This window comes from Medicago sativa, chromosome 7, assembly GCF_051527215.1.
Source record: "Medicago sativa cultivar Bolivia chromosome 7, Bolivia_mono, whole genome shotgun sequence".
Lineage (NCBI taxonomy): Eukaryota > Viridiplantae > Streptophyta > Magnoliopsida > Fabales > Fabaceae > Medicago > Medicago sativa.
In genome coordinates this window covers 89,708,841-89,727,340 of record NC_140755.1, presented here as the reverse complement: position 1 = coordinate 89,727,340, position 18,500 = coordinate 89,708,841, and the positions used below count along the sequence as shown (strand labels likewise).

The 18,500-nt window shown below is 33.4% G+C and overlaps 3 protein-coding genes and 1 pseudogene across 4 annotated transcripts; 2 read left to right on the top strand and 2 right to left on the bottom strand.

Annotated features, from left to right (window-relative positions):
* The first annotated feature begins 1,856 nt into the window (after positions 1-1,856).
* Positions 1,857-6,818, top strand: LOC146910011 (RNA demethylase ALKBH10B-like). The gene is made up of 7 exons (XM_085730791.1): positions 1,857-2,480; positions 4,053-4,183; positions 4,323-4,440; positions 4,716-4,817; positions 4,969-5,084; positions 5,196-5,350; positions 5,999-6,818. Exons 1-7 carry the CDS (start codon positions 2,030-2,032, stop codon positions 6,477-6,479), a joined length of 1,554 nt encoding a protein of 517 aa, XP_085586917.1. The 5' UTR covers positions 1,857-2,029; the 3' UTR covers positions 6,480-6,818.
* Positions 6,819-7,413: 595 nt separating this feature from the next.
* LOC146910010 (uncharacterized) lies at positions 7,414-8,860 on the bottom strand. The gene has a single exon (XM_085730792.1). The coding sequence runs from the start codon at positions 8,810-8,812 to the stop codon at positions 7,607-7,609; it is 1,206 nt and encodes a 401-aa protein (XP_085586918.1). The 5' UTR covers positions 8,813-8,860; the 3' UTR covers positions 7,414-7,606.
* Positions 8,861-10,018: 1,158 nt separating this feature from the next.
* LOC146910009 (putative galacturonosyltransferase-like 4 pseudogene) lies at positions 10,019-11,559 on the top strand (annotated as a pseudogene). The gene is made up of 2 exons (XR_015020646.1): positions 10,019-11,114; positions 11,482-11,559. The product of XR_015020646.1 is annotated as a putative galacturonosyltransferase-like 4 pseudogene (transcript).
* A 707-nt stretch (positions 11,560-12,266) lies between these two features.
* RPH1 (resistance to phytophthora 1) lies at positions 12,267-14,672 on the bottom strand. Its single transcript, XM_085730793.1, has 4 exons — positions 14,310-14,672; positions 13,665-13,875; positions 12,921-13,090; positions 12,267-12,765 (listed from the first exon to the last, which is right to left on the bottom strand). Exons 1-4 carry the CDS (start codon positions 14,556-14,558, stop codon positions 12,739-12,741), a joined length of 657 nt encoding a protein of 218 aa, XP_085586919.1. The 5' UTR covers positions 14,559-14,672; the 3' UTR covers positions 12,267-12,738.
* Positions 14,673-18,500: the final 3,828 nt, after the last annotated feature.

Here is an 18,500-nt window from a genome sequence, read left to right as displayed (position 1 = left end):
TTCTTATGAAAGAGAAAGAAGAAAACCATTTGTCGCATTCTGGTCGGCAAATGTCATATGTCATTGGCACCACAATGTCGCATAAGTGTTGTCCCTCCAACATATAAATTATAAGTCGAACCACTTTTTACAAACATCCATATATGTGTGTATATTTAAAATAGGTTGAAAATGAGTTTTGAAAATACTATATGACATTTCTAGTGTTTTCAAAACTCATTTTCATAAATGATTCACAAAACTTAAGGAGGTAATAAAACACACTTTAAAATCATCCGGAGTCTCATGAAATGAGATGATGAAAGATAATTCAAAAAACTTAAGAACCTACTTCCTTCGGTTACGTTTATAAGCAAAAAACAAATTGTTAGGTACATTTAATAATTAATGTATCTGACCTGTAATTATGACCAGATACATTAGTTATTCAATAAATCTAAAAAGTTGTTTTTTGATTATAAATGTGACCGAAGAATATATCATGTTATATTTGATTTAAGTGTAAGCATAGTTGTGAAATTTGTTAGCGACAAAGGAATATTGTTACATACACACTTATTAGGATGATAATTTTTTGCGTTAATTACCATATTTTTGCTCTTTACTCTATTATCATAAATAAACTTTTAACTAATGAAATGAGTTGAATTTGTTTTTGTCAAAACATTATTATAAAATATTTTAATCTTCAGTTAAACATGAAAGTTCAATTGTTCGTATAATATTAAATGAGTTTAACCAAAAAACTAAAACCCCATTCATTCCTTAAAAAAAAACCATTTACTCATTGCAAAAACAAAAATATTAATCAAAAGTATTCATCGTAAAATGAGTATAACATTGAATTAGTTTTTTTTGTATAATACTCCTAGAACAATTGAAATTTTTATGTTTAATTAACTCAAAGAGTAAAATTTTTAAGTGGTTATTTTTGTTGAACATTAAATGAGCATGATACCGTTGAGTTTGTTTTTGTGCAATATTATTCGTATAACATTAAAAAGTTCAATAATTTATCCATTGGTAACCCATTTTTATATATTAATTCGTCGTAATTAAAATATTTGTAGCTGTTCTAGATTTCTAGAAGGCTAATAAAAAAAAGTATTCCCACAAACATATGTTTTTTTATTTAACTTATATTATTTTTTTTAGGTAAATTTAACTTATATTATTATATTTACCTATTTATTTATTTGTTTGGTAAATATTAATCTCTTAATTCATATAATGAGATAAATAAATCACACAAATCTATTTTTCTAATATAGATATATTTTCCTATTAATTTTGCGAAAATGACATTTCTTACGGAGATCTGACTCACGCAAACATCAAGGATGCAATACTAATTATGTGGCACAATATTAATGGTACACTCAACGTGTTTTCTAGCGAAGAGATGATTTAATTGGTTCATTGAAATTTATAACTCACTTTGTGTGAAATTGTCGTGAAATTTAGCATTGTTCTTCATTTCAATATTTAAATATTATCATTTTTTGACTCAATTAAACTTTACCTAAAGTGTAGAATCCAATACATTGAAATGAGACATCCAACAATGTCCATAAGAATAATGCTAACAACTTAACATTTCTAACACATTCTCTGAATTTTGATAAAATTTGTATGAATCTTAACTAATAAAAAAAAAGTACGAGTAATCAATCTCATGATAAAAACGTTGGAATAAAGAAATTTCTTTAGAAAAAATCATAATTTGACAACTAATTAATAATAATTGAGATTTCTTGAACAACAATTAATAATTGAGATTTGAGCAGCCAAGAGAAATGAGGTGGCAAGGGTGCCACGTTAGAATTTAAAAGAAGAAAAGAACTCAACAATACGGCATTCACTCCAAACGCTCTTTCCTTAATTCCTTAAACCCTTTCTCCATCTATTACAATGCATGTGACTCATTTCTCAAAGGTTTAACCAAAAACACACTAAAACCCCATTCATTCATCACCAAAAAAACAAAAAAATCTCACTTTCTTCTCTCTCGTTTTCTTTTTGTGAAGCTATGGCGGCTATCCATGAATCACGGAAGAAGGATCAACCCAAAACGGCACCGTTTCAACCCACGCCGCCGTTTGTCGTTTCTGATACCTACGCAAAAGATGCAATGCTTGCTTGGTTTCACGGCGAGTTCGCCGCCGCCAACGCGATCATCGACGCTCTCTGTGGTCACCTTGCGCAGATTGCTCCATCCTCCAACGATTACGATTCAGCTTTTGCGGCCGTTCACCGGCGGCGGCTCAACTGGATCCCTGTTATTCAGATGCAGAAGTATCATTCCATTGCTGATGTGACTCTCGAGCTTCGTAAGGTTGTTGAGAAGAAAACTGAATCGGTTGAAGGAACGAAGAAGATCGATGAGGAAGTGGTGGAAAGTGTCGGAAATGGCGGCGTTGATGATCCGGCGGAGGTGACGGTGGAAGATGATTCGCCGGTCAGTGAGATCACTGATTCAGGTAATGAATCATATAACGATCTTCTCTTATTTATTTGTTTTAACTTTTAAGTAGCATCTTGATTGATTCAAGCTTCACTTTTGGTTTTGATATTTTTAATTTGTGATACTGATTTGTAAATTTCTTTTTTCTTCAGGAAAGTTGATTTTTATTTTTATTTTTTTAATGGAGTTATAGCTTGGGTTTGGCACAAGCACATACTTTATGAATTTTTTAATGAGCTTGGAAAATGAATATTTGTTTAAAAGTGTTAACACTCTTGAGCTAGTTATGTATTCAAGGGACACGTTAACATGACCAAAGATTAAACATTAACCTTTTTTTGGTATGCTACTATGAAGCAGAACACTCATCGGATTGGATTAGATGTGTTCTGGTGTCGGATACATGTTATGTCTGTCACTTAGGATATCGGTGTGTCGTATCGTGTCTGGTGTCTATGTCCGTGCTTGATAGCTTCTAGATGAGTTCATTAAAAATAAAAATCTAAAAGAATCATACAGTTTCACGAGGACATTGAACAACAGATTTTTGGCACAAGAAATAATTGTCTAAATTTTTGCTATGAACTTTGAAGTCAAAATCTGTTGCGCAATGGTAGACCGCAGAAGTCGTTCAACGTTTTTGATTAATTTCATTTCCAAGACTCTTTGTAATTTCCAAAATATGAGTAGTTAGGCATCACAAAAACATCACAAAAGGTGTTTGCTTTCATACAAAAAATATTGCACGCAGAAAACATGGTTGATAATTCATTTCAAATGCACATTTGTACAGTATTTTTGTTGGTTAGATTTGGTATTATGGTACGGTTAGTTGGAGGCAGGACCAGGGTCGAATAATACAACGTTGATGTAGTAGAAAACATCTAGAGATGTGTGCATTGATTTTATTACACCGGCGGCGTAAACAACAGAGTCTGATTGCTTGCTGCTATTGTAGTTGACGTCACGTGATTCCCTCTAATGGGATCCCATCACGTGCCGGTTCAAATCTGGGTAAGTGGGTAGTTGGGGGTTTTGACAAATTTGATGCTATTCCCTATGAAACCAACACCCTGCTCAATTTTAATTCAACAGGGTCAACCATGTTTTGCTCCTGCTTTAATGGGTGAAGGATCCAATGAATAAAATGGTTAGGAAATTAGAGAACCCAATTTCGCTACACTAAAAAATGTAGTTTCATGATTTTAAAATTAAAGAAAGAACAGAGAAATGTTTTTAGTAGCTGGATGGATTCACCTACTGGGGGACATGTATTGTTGCTACCATGTTACTTTTTGTTTGTTGCAATGGCCTGCTCAATTTGTCACTGTCTTAACTGGACTGTGGAGTGGGGACATTTGGTATTGGTAAATCAAACTGGTTTTTGCAAGACGGCAATATTTTTTTTCACAATCACACTGCAAAAACATGTGTTAAAATGGTGAAATTTCAATTTAACATCATGGTAATTACGACAATGCATTGGATGAAAATGTGTTGCGTTTTATTGTGATCTGATAAGTCAATCGATCACCCTCTTTGATTGAATAATGAAATTTGCATCGATTGTCTTTGGTCTGGTGTGCAGGATCTCAGGAAGTGCAACATAGTTTTATGAACAATAGTATATGTTCAAATCATGAAGAATGTGAAGGACGTCATTTGCAGTTAAAGTGTATAAAAAATTTCACAGCAAAGGCATTCGTGAAAGGGCATCCGGCAAGTTCTTTTGTTTGTAAACTCAAATGTGATGTTTTCAATAAAGATAGGATTTATAGAGCTGAATTCAGTAGTTTTTTTTTTTTGTAATGAAGACACAGTTGGATATTGTTCATTGATGGGTTATTGCAATTAGCAGGTGAATGCTGTGAAAGGATTGAGGTTGTATGAGGACGTTTTTTCTGAATCACAACTCTGCAAGCTGACTGATTTTGTGAAAGAGATCCATGCTGCTGGCCAGAATGGGGAACTTCCAGGTGAATTTTGCAGGTTTTAATGTAGGGATCAGGAACTTATACAAAGAAAAAAACTTCTTTCAATTTATTTTATAAATCAACAATTTAGTACTACATGCAATGTCAAAACACTGTGTTATCCTTAATATTGGATTGAGAGTTAGAGAGCTTGTATTTGATGATTTTGTTACCGATAACAAGACTATTTCCAGATAATGATTACAAAATCTAATAATGTCCTATATATTGTCTACAGCCATTAACATACTAACAAAATCTTTTTGAATAAAATGCAGGTGAAACTTTTATACTATATAACAAACAGGTGAAGGGGAACAAGAGAGAGATGATTCAGTTAGGTGTTCCCCTATTTGGGCAGATAAAAGACAATACCAAAAGTAAGAAGAAATCATTAAACTGAAGATTTGACAGTTTTCCTTCACCTTAACAAAACTATAATCTGGTTTTCCAATCACATACATCGCAAACAATGACTTTAAATTATGAGAATAGCATAAAATTCTGTTATTTGTCTGTTTCTGTTTACAGGCAATATTGAGCCAATTCCACCACTTCTCGAAGGTGTCATTGATCATCTAATTCAGTGGCAAATAATTTGGGATGATAAAAGGCCAAATGGTTGCATCATCAACTTCTTTGATGAGGTAAATTGTTCACGCTTCTTGATTAGTTGAAACCCAGAAAGTTTCTGTGATAATTGTTTTGTGCAATGAAGTAATTGTCTAGTAATGCCTATACAATTTTGTAATTTGCAGGGGGAGTTTTCTCAGCCATTCTTCAAACCACCACATGTGGATGAACCTCTATCTACCCTTCTGCTCTCAGAATCTACAATGGCTTTTGGGCGTATTCTTATGAGTGAAAATGATGGGAATTACAAAGGTCCACTCATGCTCTCTTTGAAGCAAGGGTATGTATCAAAGAACTTCCACTCATTTTAACACTCATCTTCCATTTTATTTTAAAGATACTAGTAACATTGCTTGATACAAATCAGAATATCTTCATCATTTACTCGACATCATGCAAGTGAATAATCTAAAATTGTGAATTGTAGACACTAGGGAGACAAAAAAAAAAAAATTGTTTTTGTCTAGTAAACATCAGTTGCTCAATAGCAGAAATGACACCTAGTTTCAAGTTTTCAGAATCAGCAGTTGCACAAGGTCATATTAGAATTCTCCACTCTGATATTGGAAAGCTTAATTTTCCTATAAGTATCTTTTTTTCATTTAAGTCACGCTCACATAATGTTTTTAAAGTGGTCAAGCTCTCCCTTTTCAGTAAGCTTTAAGTTCCTCAATGTTGAAAGTCTTAGGTTTATGATAAGTGATTTCAACCCATTTTAGAAGCTTGTGTCAATAAGTAGTGATAGGATTGCCTTAGTTAACATATCTTATTACAGTAGTGACAGTTTTCCATTTGAAGCATTTAACTCTATGGCATCATTGTTGTTTTAGTAAATATAGTTTAAATTATTTTCAATTTTTGTTCCTTCTTTTGTTCAGCAAAAATGGGTATCTTACAGAACATGATTAGTTAATGGAATACCTTGCAGGTCTCTTTTAGTGATGAAAGGAAACAGTGCTGACATGGCAAGCCATGTGATGTGTCCATCCACTAACAAGAGGGTTAGCATCACCTTCTTTAGAGTGAGAGGAGACAACTATCAAGGCCGATCAACAAGTCCTCCAACGACAACGTCTGCAATGACTCTTTGGCAACCCAGCACTCCCAGTCCACTTGCTTTGCCAAATGGAGCACTAAGTTGCTATGAGGCTATGGACATGATGCCCAAATGGGGGTTATTTGGTGCTCCAGTGGTCATGCTAACTCCTATGCACCCTATGACAATGAATCCCAGTAACCTTCCTTGTGGCGGGACTGGAGTTTTCTTGCCTTGGAAGGGGCAACCAAAAAAACAGCCAAGGTATCTTCCACCACGTGCCCATAAAGGACGGGTTATGGCATTACCTTCCCCTGTTGAGTCACACAAGGAAGACTCTACTACTGAACCCACAATTACTGTTGAGGTATGATTTCAGACTCAGAGCAGCCTTGGGTTTAAAGGAATCTGAATCAAGTAAAGGGGCTTTCACAACTCAGTTATGTGCTCTGCGGTAATCTATTTTGTTGTACAAACGTGCCCAGGTGTTGCGCGAACAGTTCCTTTCATCCATTTCATATTTTTCCTTGTAGTTGCTTTTAGATAACATAGACTCGAGTGACAAATAGTTTATTTTGGGTTCCGTTCAGCTTATACGATCTGGAGAGGTTAGTTTCCTAGTTTGGCAAATGTGAATTAATATCAAGGGTAGAGTTTTGTATGAATGGATTGGTTATTGATATTTTCATTTTATAAACTTGTGGTTACATCATTTACATGTGGTTATGTGTGAGGATCAGTTTGATGGAATATTATGATTATTATTATTTTATAAACTTTCTTTTGAAGAAGCCAAACTAGCTCACCGGAATTGGCACCAAGGAAAATCGAACTTGAGACTTGAGAACACTCCAAGGACCCAAGTGGGTGTATTATTATATAAACTTGAGAGCATAAGTTGTCATTTCTAATCTCGATAGTCACCTGCTGTGTCAGTCTCAATCGCAATTAAAATATCCATTTTCTGTTTATTTTGTTTGCAATGAAGTACATATTTCTGGGATAAATGTCGCACTCTACAAAAAACTGGACATCTACTTGCATATTAATGCTATAAGTTTTTTTTTAGTTGTATTATTTGATGCAATAAGAAGCTTAGCTTCATGTATTAAAGTAAACACTTCAATAAAAAGTTATAAACAAATTAGGTTGCAAATGGAATAGATAGCTAAAGCACAAATCTCTGATTCTCATATGATTAACATGTAATTGGCCACCCATAAAAGGATATGATTCATAAGTCGACAAGTTAAAGAAACAAATTGGAAGTTGAAATACCTAGTGTATCAAAAACATTTGACAAAAAATTAAAGAGAAGAGAGATGTCTATAAAGACAATTGTTTTTTCATACAATTACTTGACATCATTCAAGATGTTGAACAATGAGATAACTACTTCTAAGAAATCTATACAAATATATATATAAAAAGAAAATTAAATAATGGAATGTTAAATTTCTGTTGCCAAAAGCACACTTACATGTAGATGTATAATAAATCTCAAGCCTTGGCAGGCTCATCATCATCATCTTCAATATCCCAACTCAAATCTTCTTCTTCTTCTGCTGCAGAACTCAACCGCTTCCGCAAATCAATTTTGCTTGGGCTACCACTCCCCAATCTCATTGCCTTCTTTTCCTCATTGCTACTAAGATCCTCAATCTCATCCCACTCAAGCTCTTTTTTCCCCTCCTGCTCCGAGTTCTGACTTACCTCTGAAGACTTTCCATCCCCGACATTCTTCTCCATTGTCACTTTCTTATCAGAAACAGCCACAGAATCCTTCGCTTTATCCACTTGGCTTCCATCGGCCTTCTCTTGAACAACATCCAAATGCTCATCAACTTTTGATTCCTCCATCATCTTGTTTTGCCATAAACTATTGTTCTTTTCACTCTTAGACTCTTCCCCTCCAAAATCATCCACCTCTTCCACATTACTCAATCTCTTATCATCAAAGCCATCATCTTCATACTCCTCATCTTCAACATCCCAACTCAAGTCCTCATCCTCTTCCCTCGACATTCGTTTCACGAGCTTCGCCCTCACATCCTCAGCTTTCTTAACCTTATAAACCTTATAATAATATCTCAACCAAAAAGTTTCCCTATCAACAACATTAGGAACCAACCTTCTAAATACACTCTCCATTTCATCATTCTCTCTTAACAACTTTTCCATTTCATCCTTTTTCCCTTCCAACGAAAACTCCAACTTCCACTTATTATACCGCTCCAAATCAAAAGGTTCTTCTGTATAAGTATCAGAATCACCTTGAATTGCACGAATTTGAGCATCAAATCTACTATACAGCTTCGAATTCAAACCACTCTGTTTCTTAATCCTCTTCTTCTTCGAATCAGATTCTGATTCAAGGATTGCGTCTTTGCTTTGAGATATGATCTGAGCCGTTCCTTTAATCACGGTGTTTCCGAATTGGTCAATGACGTGTCCAACGGTTTCGAGAGAGTCGTGTGCGACTTCTATCTCCTTCTTCAAACCTGTGCCGAATTCATGAAGATCGCGACGGTATATTTCGATGACGGATTCGGATTTTTCGCCGAAGGTTTTGATTAGGTTGCCGATGTTCTTCCACGTGCCGGTGGGATTGAACGGCACGTTTGGCGAGTCGCTGGAGGAAGCGGTGTTTGTTTCGGATCCTGATGGGTCCGGGTCGTCGGAGAAAACTGTTTTGAAGAAATTCATTGAGAAATGGTGGAAAGAAGAGAAGAGATTGGAATAAGAAATTGAAATAAAAATAAATGATGAAGAGAGTGTTTGTTGAAAAGGATGAGGATGAAGATTATGAGGGTCCCGCAATGATGATTTTCACGTACGTATAGTCGATAATCTACAACTAAATTTTGAAAGTACAACAAATCTTAGATCATTGTTCTCCTTTCTATTTTGAAACTACTAACTACCTGTCAACAAAATTATGGGCAAATAATAATGAATATGACTATGTGAATACGCGATAATTCTTCATTGTGTATGTTAAAATTTTACAAGTCTTTCATGCATTTTGTTAATCAAAATAACTTTTGACATATTTTGATGATATAAGTAAATGTTTATAAGAACCGATATGATAATAAGTAAATATATTAAAAGAGCATTTTAAGAGAGTATTTTAACGGAATATTTTGATGATATAAGTAAATGCTTAACGGAGTATTTTTAACGCAAGATACTATTTTAATTAATATAATGCATAACCATCAACTATTTTAAAATTTTGATATATTAAAAGATTATTGTGGTTATCCCCGTGAACTTAGCTCAGTTGGTAGGGATATTGCATATTTTATGCAGGGGCCGGGGTTCGAACCCCGGACACTTCACTTCTCCACAATTAAATTGTGTGAGCTCTAGCCACTTGACTACTTGACAAAAAAAAAATTATTGCGGTTATTCGTTGCACATTATAAAAGACAAAATTGACTATTTATCCGAAAAAATAGTTATACTACAGGCGATCTCCTTTTTCTAAAAACAAAAATATAAACCATTTCAAAAAAAAAAATAGTCAAAAGTTTTCATATAGTATCAATTGTAATTTTTACCATTTAAAAGTAATTTGATAACATTATTTTTCTTTTATATATACTCCTTCAAAAAAAAAAACATCATTTCATATACATTTTTTTTCTTGCAAATTGTGTAATTTTATTACCATAAAGAGAAAGATTCAATTTGAATATTCATGTCTCCAATATAGGAAGCCTCAAGTCTTAATCATTCTCTTCCCTACAATTAATCCCACCAACCTCCATCCTCCATCCTCCCATTTCCCTCAATCATTCCCAACCTTCTTTTTTTTATCTTCGTTCTCAACCTAGCCTCACAAAAATTAAGAATGCCTCCTCCTTGACTTTACCCTCATTTTTTCAACATTAGGGGGCAGGAAGGATGGAGTTTTGGAACCCGACATGGCAACATGCCAAACTCCCCTTCCTCCTCCTGTCTCTTTTTCCCTTTCTCCTTCTCCTCCTCAACCTTTGCCATGTCAGCGCCACCACCGGCGACATGCCCGTCAACATAATCCTAAAGCCCATCACCTTTAGAGAAGCCCCTTCCTTTCGCAACGGTGATGCATGCAACCAAGAAAGAATACACATTGCCATGACACTTGACTCAAACTATCTAAGAGGTACAATGGGAGCCATTCTCTCCATCTTACAACACTCAACATGTCCTGAAAATGTGGATTTCCATTTTCTTTGGGCAACGTTTGAACCTGAGGTCTATTACGCCATCAAATCCACATTTCCATACCTCAAGTTCAAGATATATCGATTTGAATCAAGTAGGGTACGTGGAAAAATCTCCAAATCCATTCGTCAAGCCTTGGATCAGCCTCTAAACTACGCAAGAATATATATTTCTGATATTATACCGGGTCATGTTAAGCGAGTCTTGTACCTTGACTCTGATCTTGTTGTTGTTGATGACATTGCAAAGCTTTGGGAAGTTGAATTGGGTGGCAAGGTAGTGGCTGCACCAGAATATTGTCATGCGAATTTCACAAGGTATTTCACCGATATGTTTTGGTCGGACCCAGAACTTCCACGCGCATTTCATGGCCGAAATCCTTGTTATTTCAACACAGGTGTTATGGTTGTGGATGTTGAAAAATGGAGGGAAGGAAGGTATACACAAAAGGTAGAAGAGTGGATGAGGGTGCAGAAGCATAGGAGGATTTATCATTTGGGTTCTTTGCCTCCTTTTCTTCTTGTTTTGGCTGGGGAGATAAAGGGTGTGGATCATAGGTGGAATCAACATGGTTTAGGAGGGGATAATATTGAAGGTAAATGTAGGAGTCTTCATCCTGGGCCTGTTAGTTTGCTTCATTGGAGTGGGAAGGGTAAACCTTGGTTAAGGTTGGATTCGAGGAATCCTTGTACCGTTGATCATCTATGGGAACCTTACGATCTCTATCGTCCAACTTCTCATTACTTTGAAGATTGAAAATGATGGTTGAAACTTTGAACACGGTGCAGCAACTGTAAGTCCGCTAAATCTATAACAAAAAAATTGAACTTCAATCTGACGACTTTTTAGTCGCTGCACCCTGTTGCAAAAGATCAAACATAGAGAAAAGTAGTCAAATATGAACGAAAAGAAATCATACATCATATGACTTATGCATGCACATGTTGGTAGCCAAGATTGACAAGGAAATATTGTAGGGGAGGAAAAATTAACTAACCAACATAATTTATTAGAGGTAGATACCAATGGTCATTGGTTTTATGTTTTTTTACTTTTTGTTAGACCAAAATTTGAGAGAAATAAAGTGCTAAATTAGGGTGAAATAATAACTTGATTGGAATTAGTTTACCATGGGAAGGATTAACATTGCATTTTTGCAGTTTGGAAGAACAAGTTCTGGTTTATTATGCAAGGCATTTGAGAAGGCAAGGATAATATAAATGGAACAATATCACTCAGTGTTTACCTTTTTTTTTTTTTTTTTTTTTCTTTCTTTCTGGGTTTTGGGGGTAAGGAAATAAATGGTAGATTTGTTTGTGGATGATAATATCATTTGTATCAGTTATAGATTGCCAGATGGATGGACTGACCAAACTTTTGTCTTCCATATATGATGATACCTATGAATTTAATTATGTTTTAAACATCCTGATATATTTTGTACAAGTTCTTAGCTCAATTGCATTGCCAATGTTAGAATATAAGTATTGTGGCTTTTATCTTGTTTTTTGGTTTGATAGTGCATGTTATTATGTTAATCCACAGTGCAAGCTGTATACAAATTATTACTGTATTTATTATTTTCAAACCTATAATCCAAAATTAACTATTTTCCATGCTTTAAGGGATTAAAGATGGCAATTTAAAAGGGACTCAACTAAGAATATGCCCATTTCAATGAACTAAAATTTAGAAAACAGCTTCTGCACCTCTTCATAAGCAATTTGGTCTCTGATCCTGCTACTTATTTGTAAATGGACTTGTATGAATGAGTTCACTAATTTGCGCAGGTTGCCTTAGTTAACATTTGATGGTCCTTCAATAATTCATGGCCATCACTAATGTCTCTCATTCTCTCTATCTTTCATCTCTCTTCTTGACACTGATCTCTCAGTGTCAAACAATTAAGCAATGGCTCAATATTTAAATGAAAATTAAACAGTGGTGCAATATTAACACTAGCTATTTTTTACTCTTAATATTCATTCATTACAAACAATATGTCTTCTCAATTTTAATTTTCGTCTGGTCAAGCAGATAAGCTACTGCAATCCAAAATCAGTGATACAGATCATATGTACTAAAAACCATGACTAAATTACATTTCATCTTTGGGAGGATGTTGATCTGACTAAATAATTTCAATTTTTCTGAAATGTCATGCACAATAAAATGAAAAACTTATAAAGAACGTATAAGCATTTTCTTCCTTTGACCTCTAACTCCCTAGTAGACACAAAAGCACCTGGAATTTCCACGCCGAATTCTTTCATCCTTGTGTTGATGATTGTGATCTACGGAACGCTTGAACAAATGCTGCATTTCATTTGCTTTGTCAAGTATAATATATAATTGAGATCCTTGAGAAATTCAAGAGTCAACTCGCCTTCAAAGAGTTAACCGCCAGGTTGGGCCAACTAGTCCGTTTTCTGGAGCCATCCAAGCTGCAAGAAAAGGAAGACATCGTCAAATATTGATAACATGGCTCAAAATTAACTCACTTTTTAGTACAAAGTAACAAAATTAAATTGTATAATTGAGATATTTTACTTTAGTTTATTGCTCATTAGAGGAATAAATCCTAAGAAATCGTATGTACCTTCCATGCATACATTCCAAAGAAAGCTATTATATCTGCCGACCAAACAACAGCAAAGGACTTCAAAAAGAATGGGATTACAACATTGAGCAAGGGAACTAGGAGGAAAAGATAGTTGAGAGCTTCTTTCTCATTCTTTGAGCAATCTCGAGCTCGCAAGGAAGGAATTGCTGCATATATATATAAATGAATTGCATTTATCACCAATTTTTTACTCCAAGTAAAGAATCATAGCAATTAGATCTTGCAAGAAGGAGCTGGAACAACTATTGGTCAAAATTACAATCAGTTTCAAAAGCAAAAGCATTGTTCATTTGAGAAAACTAAAGTTCCACACATAAGCTAGATAAAAGGCCTAAGGCAATCCTCGTCTTACAAGTCTGGTTTATGGAATTGAGTTACGAAACAAATCTATGACGCTATTAAAGTCTATCCTAGATATGTTAATTTGTCACCATTGGGTAATACTCAAGTCTAACATTGGCGAAAGATTATGTCTAAATACAACTTTTAAATTCTTGACAATTTTCAATTACAAGCTAAATTCGATGGGTTAAGTTAGACACAAATGTCTCAAAACCTAATATTCTTTCTCATATTTACAAAAGGTTGTGAAATTTTAACTACCGATCAATCAAACATTCAGCAGAATGATAACTGGAAAAGCATGAACTACCATTCCAGCACTTGTTCATTTATGCAAGTTTCAAAATCAAGATAAAAAATGGTAGGTTTTGAACTTACTGAACATCCAAATGGACCACATTCCCATCAATCTCCAAAGATCAGGTTGGTCTGAAGGGAAAATGAGATTAAAAGACAAAGCTCCACCCAACAACATTGATGCATACGCTTGAACTTCAAAAACAGTATACAAGGTACTTCCAGGTACTGCAGGGTTTTTTGATGCCGTTGAAGCCCTCGGTGCAAAGGTTGCAGCTGTCTTCTGAGCCACCTATCAATTCAAAAACAAACATTTCAAATGCAAAAAACACCATTTTTCTCTATCTTTCTAATGCCCTCATTTACTCTCAAGCAACATGCAACAACAAAAACCTTTCTAAGTGAACCCCCCTGTTTCCATAAACAGCTTAATTAAGCACTTATGGCATAAGCCCTTATCATATATATGATTGTGTACAAGTTATTTCTATAACTACATAGAAAATCAGTTGAAAACAGCTTATTATCATGGCATAGACATTTTCCATGGGTTACCCAGATAGTCTGAAAAGTGATTATGTCATTAAATAAGCTCAGATAAATCAATACAAACAGACCCTTAATCAATTTTTAGAAAAGCATAGATTTTTACAAAATGGGTGTCCTTAAAATATGATTTGAAATGAAAATTGAAGGATTATACAAAGATGGTGTGAAGCAACCAACCTTTTTAAGTTCATTGTCTATTGGAGTAGAAAAAGCAGAGGAAGTGCTTTCTTCATTGGTGTTGGATTCAACTACTTTAATCTCTTCTACAACTTCTTCATTTGAAGTGGCACATGCAATGGGATAAGGTGAGCGTCTTAAGGTTGAAAGGTACTTTGGAAGGTTGGTTTTGTTGGTTTGAATTGGAGAGACTAAAGGGTAGGGTACCCTACAAAGGTAATGGTTTGAAGAATGGATTAAAGTGTTCATCTTTTTTCTTTTGGGGGGTTCTGAAATTAAGTTGTCATCGGAAACTCGAGGATGGTGATGAGAAGATGGAAGATAAGGAATGTGAGGTGGAGTAGTGACTAGGAACGCCGCAATGATGTGTCCAAACAATGAGGAACCACCTTAAATTCTTAATTAACGGTGTGGATTTGAACACATTTGGTTTGTTTAGCGGTGTAAACTTGAAAAGATGTCCCACAAGTGAATGGTGAGATTAAATCTTTTGAATTAGTCGAGATTTTTTTGGTTGGATATTGAGTTTAAAAAAAAAGTGATATGGATTTGATTGTTTGAGCAACCAATTGGGTTGTTAGAATTTTCTTAAGATTCAATTCACTCTTCACATTTAATCATGTGATAAATTAGTTTGAGATTAATTTAGGTTTTATTTTTGTTATAGACCGAATTGGTAGTAAGGAAATTATCTATAACTAATGTGAAAATAAATGTCCATTGAATTTACCATTTTACCCCCAGGAGGGGCATTTTGGTAAATTAATTATTGGAAGGTTTTTTTTTAGGGTTGGCGTTTGAATTTCCATTTTTGCCCCTAACCAAATTTTTTTAATTATTTTATAATTTTTATATTTTTAATAACTTTTAATTATTTTTCAATTTTTATATTTTTAACTATTTTTCAATTTTTCCTCCCAAATTCAGTTGCTTCTACATTGCCGTTGTGAGAGATTAAGGTATCGTTTGACCCGACTTTTTTCAAACTTCTCTACATTTTTAAGGAGAAGTTAGGCCGAATACAATATCAATTAAGTACTTACCAAAAACAGTACTTTTTTTGAACGCATAAAATTGAATGGAATAAGCTTTGACCAGAAGCTGTTGAATGTTATTTTAAAAAACTACTTCTCGACAATTTATTTCACAAGCACCTCTTTTCAACTCACGATGGGAACCTTTTCTTTATTTTTTAATATTATATTTCAATATGTTTTTTTCTTCCATTTAACTTTATTTTTTTTAACCGTTCCATTAATTTTTTAAGGAGGTTCCATTTAATTTTATTACCTTTTTTTCAAATGAATTTTATTATCTTTTTATCACTTATATATTTAATTTCAATATCGTTTAATCATCACAATCTCACAAATATTTTTATTCACGCTGTCATTTAATGATCCCAAATCTTTTTATCTCCTTTCTTCAACCTCGTGAATATATACACACATTAACGTTTAGAGTAATATTTTATGTCCGTCTGTCTGTTTTTTTGTTACGCTAATGCATATAATTTTTTTAGTGTTGCTTGGTTGAGTGCTACCTCACCAATTTTTTTAACTATTTTCCAATTTTTATATTTTTAAAAACTTTTAACTATTTTACAATTTTTTATTTTTAACTATTTAAAACTAAGTTGATGGTTCATGGTTTTTAAGGTTTATATTTTTACCATCTATCCTTTCAATGTAATCTTTCAGACTGAATATTACTAAGCATATGTGAAGAGACTGAATATTGCTCAGCTGATATTACTTTTTTGACGTCAAAGAGATTTTTTATTTTTTAACGGTCAAATTATTAATAACCAAATTCCTACACAAGACGCTAAAGAGTTTAATGTGTTTCTTTCGTTCATTTTGTGTCATGTAAATATTGGTGTTAATCCCTTTTTACTAACTCTATGACAGTAGCGCTCACTTTTAAAATTTTAACTAATATGTAATTTATGATGTTTTCCCGCTCTTGATAAAGCTTTAATAAATATTTTAATAAAGATTTATAATTTTTGTGCAATATTCATTAATTGTTCATTTTTCCTTCGGAACAATTTTTTTACAAAATACGTTACTGATGCCTTAGACCATGCATCACAAATATTTGGATTATGCGACCTTCATTCTCAAATTTACGAAGAATGGTAATATTCCGTAATTTGAACATCTCTCCTTTAAAATAATTTTTTTAAAAGTGCCTATAATTCACATGAAAGGACTCGATACTAAATTGCAGTTAATATCTGCCTTTGCTATAGATCATGTGAAATGATTTATATACGTTGAAACTGAAAGGCAAAATGATATAAATCAAGTAGAGAGGCATTCAACTATCTATCTGATTCAGAAGTTTGTTCACCTGAAAGGACTGAATACTAAATTGCAGTTAATATCTACCTTTGTTGTAGATCATGTGAAAGGATTTATATACGTGGTACTAAATTGCAGTTAATATCTGCCTTTGCTAGGGGTGGCAAAAATACCCATGCCCATGGGTACCCGTGGGTAAAATCCGTCACAGGTATGGAGCGGGTAGCTTAACAGATATCCACGGGTATAATAAATGGGTATTTGACTACCCATTATTATATGGACACAGACACGGATTGGATTGTATCCATACCCACGGGTACCCATACCCGATAATAAATTAAGTAAATTACTAATATATATCATATCTAATTACTTAAAGTTGGTACCTTATTGAAGAAAATTTTACCGCCCACCTAAAAATCCTCAATAATAACCTATTTTTATTTTAATTTTTTTTAATTCATCTTATTAAGTTCACCGTTTCCACTTCATTCACATCATAAAACATATAGATTATATAAGAATCATGAATTTTCTATGAATTATGTATGATTTATGACATTTTGAGTGGATTATGTATGGATGTTTAAAAGTTGAAGTTTTTTGGTAATTAAAAAAGTTATTATTTGTACCAAAAAATAAATAAATTCAAAACTCCATGGGTACCCATGGATACCTCAATACCCACGGGTATCCGTATAGTGGGTACCCACGAGGATACGGGGCTGGCACGAGTATCATATTTATCCAACGGCGCGGGGACATGTATCATATTATCCGTACCCATGGGTATCAATTGACATTTGTTGTAGATCATGTGAAAAGATTTATATACGTTGAAGCTAAAACACAAAATGATATAAAGTAGGTAGAGAGGCTTTCAGTTATCTGTCTGATGCAGAAGTTTGTTCACCTGAAAGAATTGGATACTAAATTGCAGTTAATATCTGCCTTTGTTGTAGATCATGTGAAAGGATTTATATATGTTGAAGCTGAAAGTCAAAATGATATAATCAGGTAGCTTTGGTAATAGGGTTTTCATTGGTTTATAGATAGATATCAATTATTACTGGAAAAGTGTTTCTACCGCTGACTAAATATGTTTTCATTTGTTACTCGTGATCAAGCCATTTTGAAGATTTAATTTTGTAATCCGTAATGCAAGAGTACTCTAAATATTATATTATGGTTTATAATTATCTGTCATTTCGCAATCTATCCTTCCAATATAATATTTTGTCAAATATGTTACTGAACCCCCGTGCGAAGCACGGGTTTGTAACTAGTAAGAGATTAAAATAGATCTTTACTCTTATTTTTTTTTTCCTTTTGTTTTGTTTGGTATAGCTTATAAGAATAAGTTCTTGGAGAAATAGTTAGTAAGATATACATGAAAAATTGTATATATTGAAAGTATCATTATCTTTTAAGACTCATAATTTACTCTAAACAATCTTTTAAGAGTCAGATTGGCAAATATAATAAGATAGTTTATACATGATAGTCTATAGTTTATAAACTCGTATGATTAAATAATACATGTTTATTAATAGTCATTTTATTGTAAGTTTATGGTTTATTTTTACTAGCTTATTTTGATAAAATAATTCAAGTAATTTAACACTAAAATTTTATAGTCTATCAATATTCTTTCAATTTTACCATCTTTTCATCTAAATTGAAAAGAAATTAAATATTAATTAAGCAGATTTTTTTATGTTATATCATTTTTATTAGTAATTTTATATCATATTTTTACATTAATTCAACCGTTAATTTTATCAAACAATACAAATTTAGTTAGAGAGTTTGTAAACTAGTTTATTAGTTATATATTATAAACCCATCAACTATAAACTAACTTACTAGTTATACGCTATTT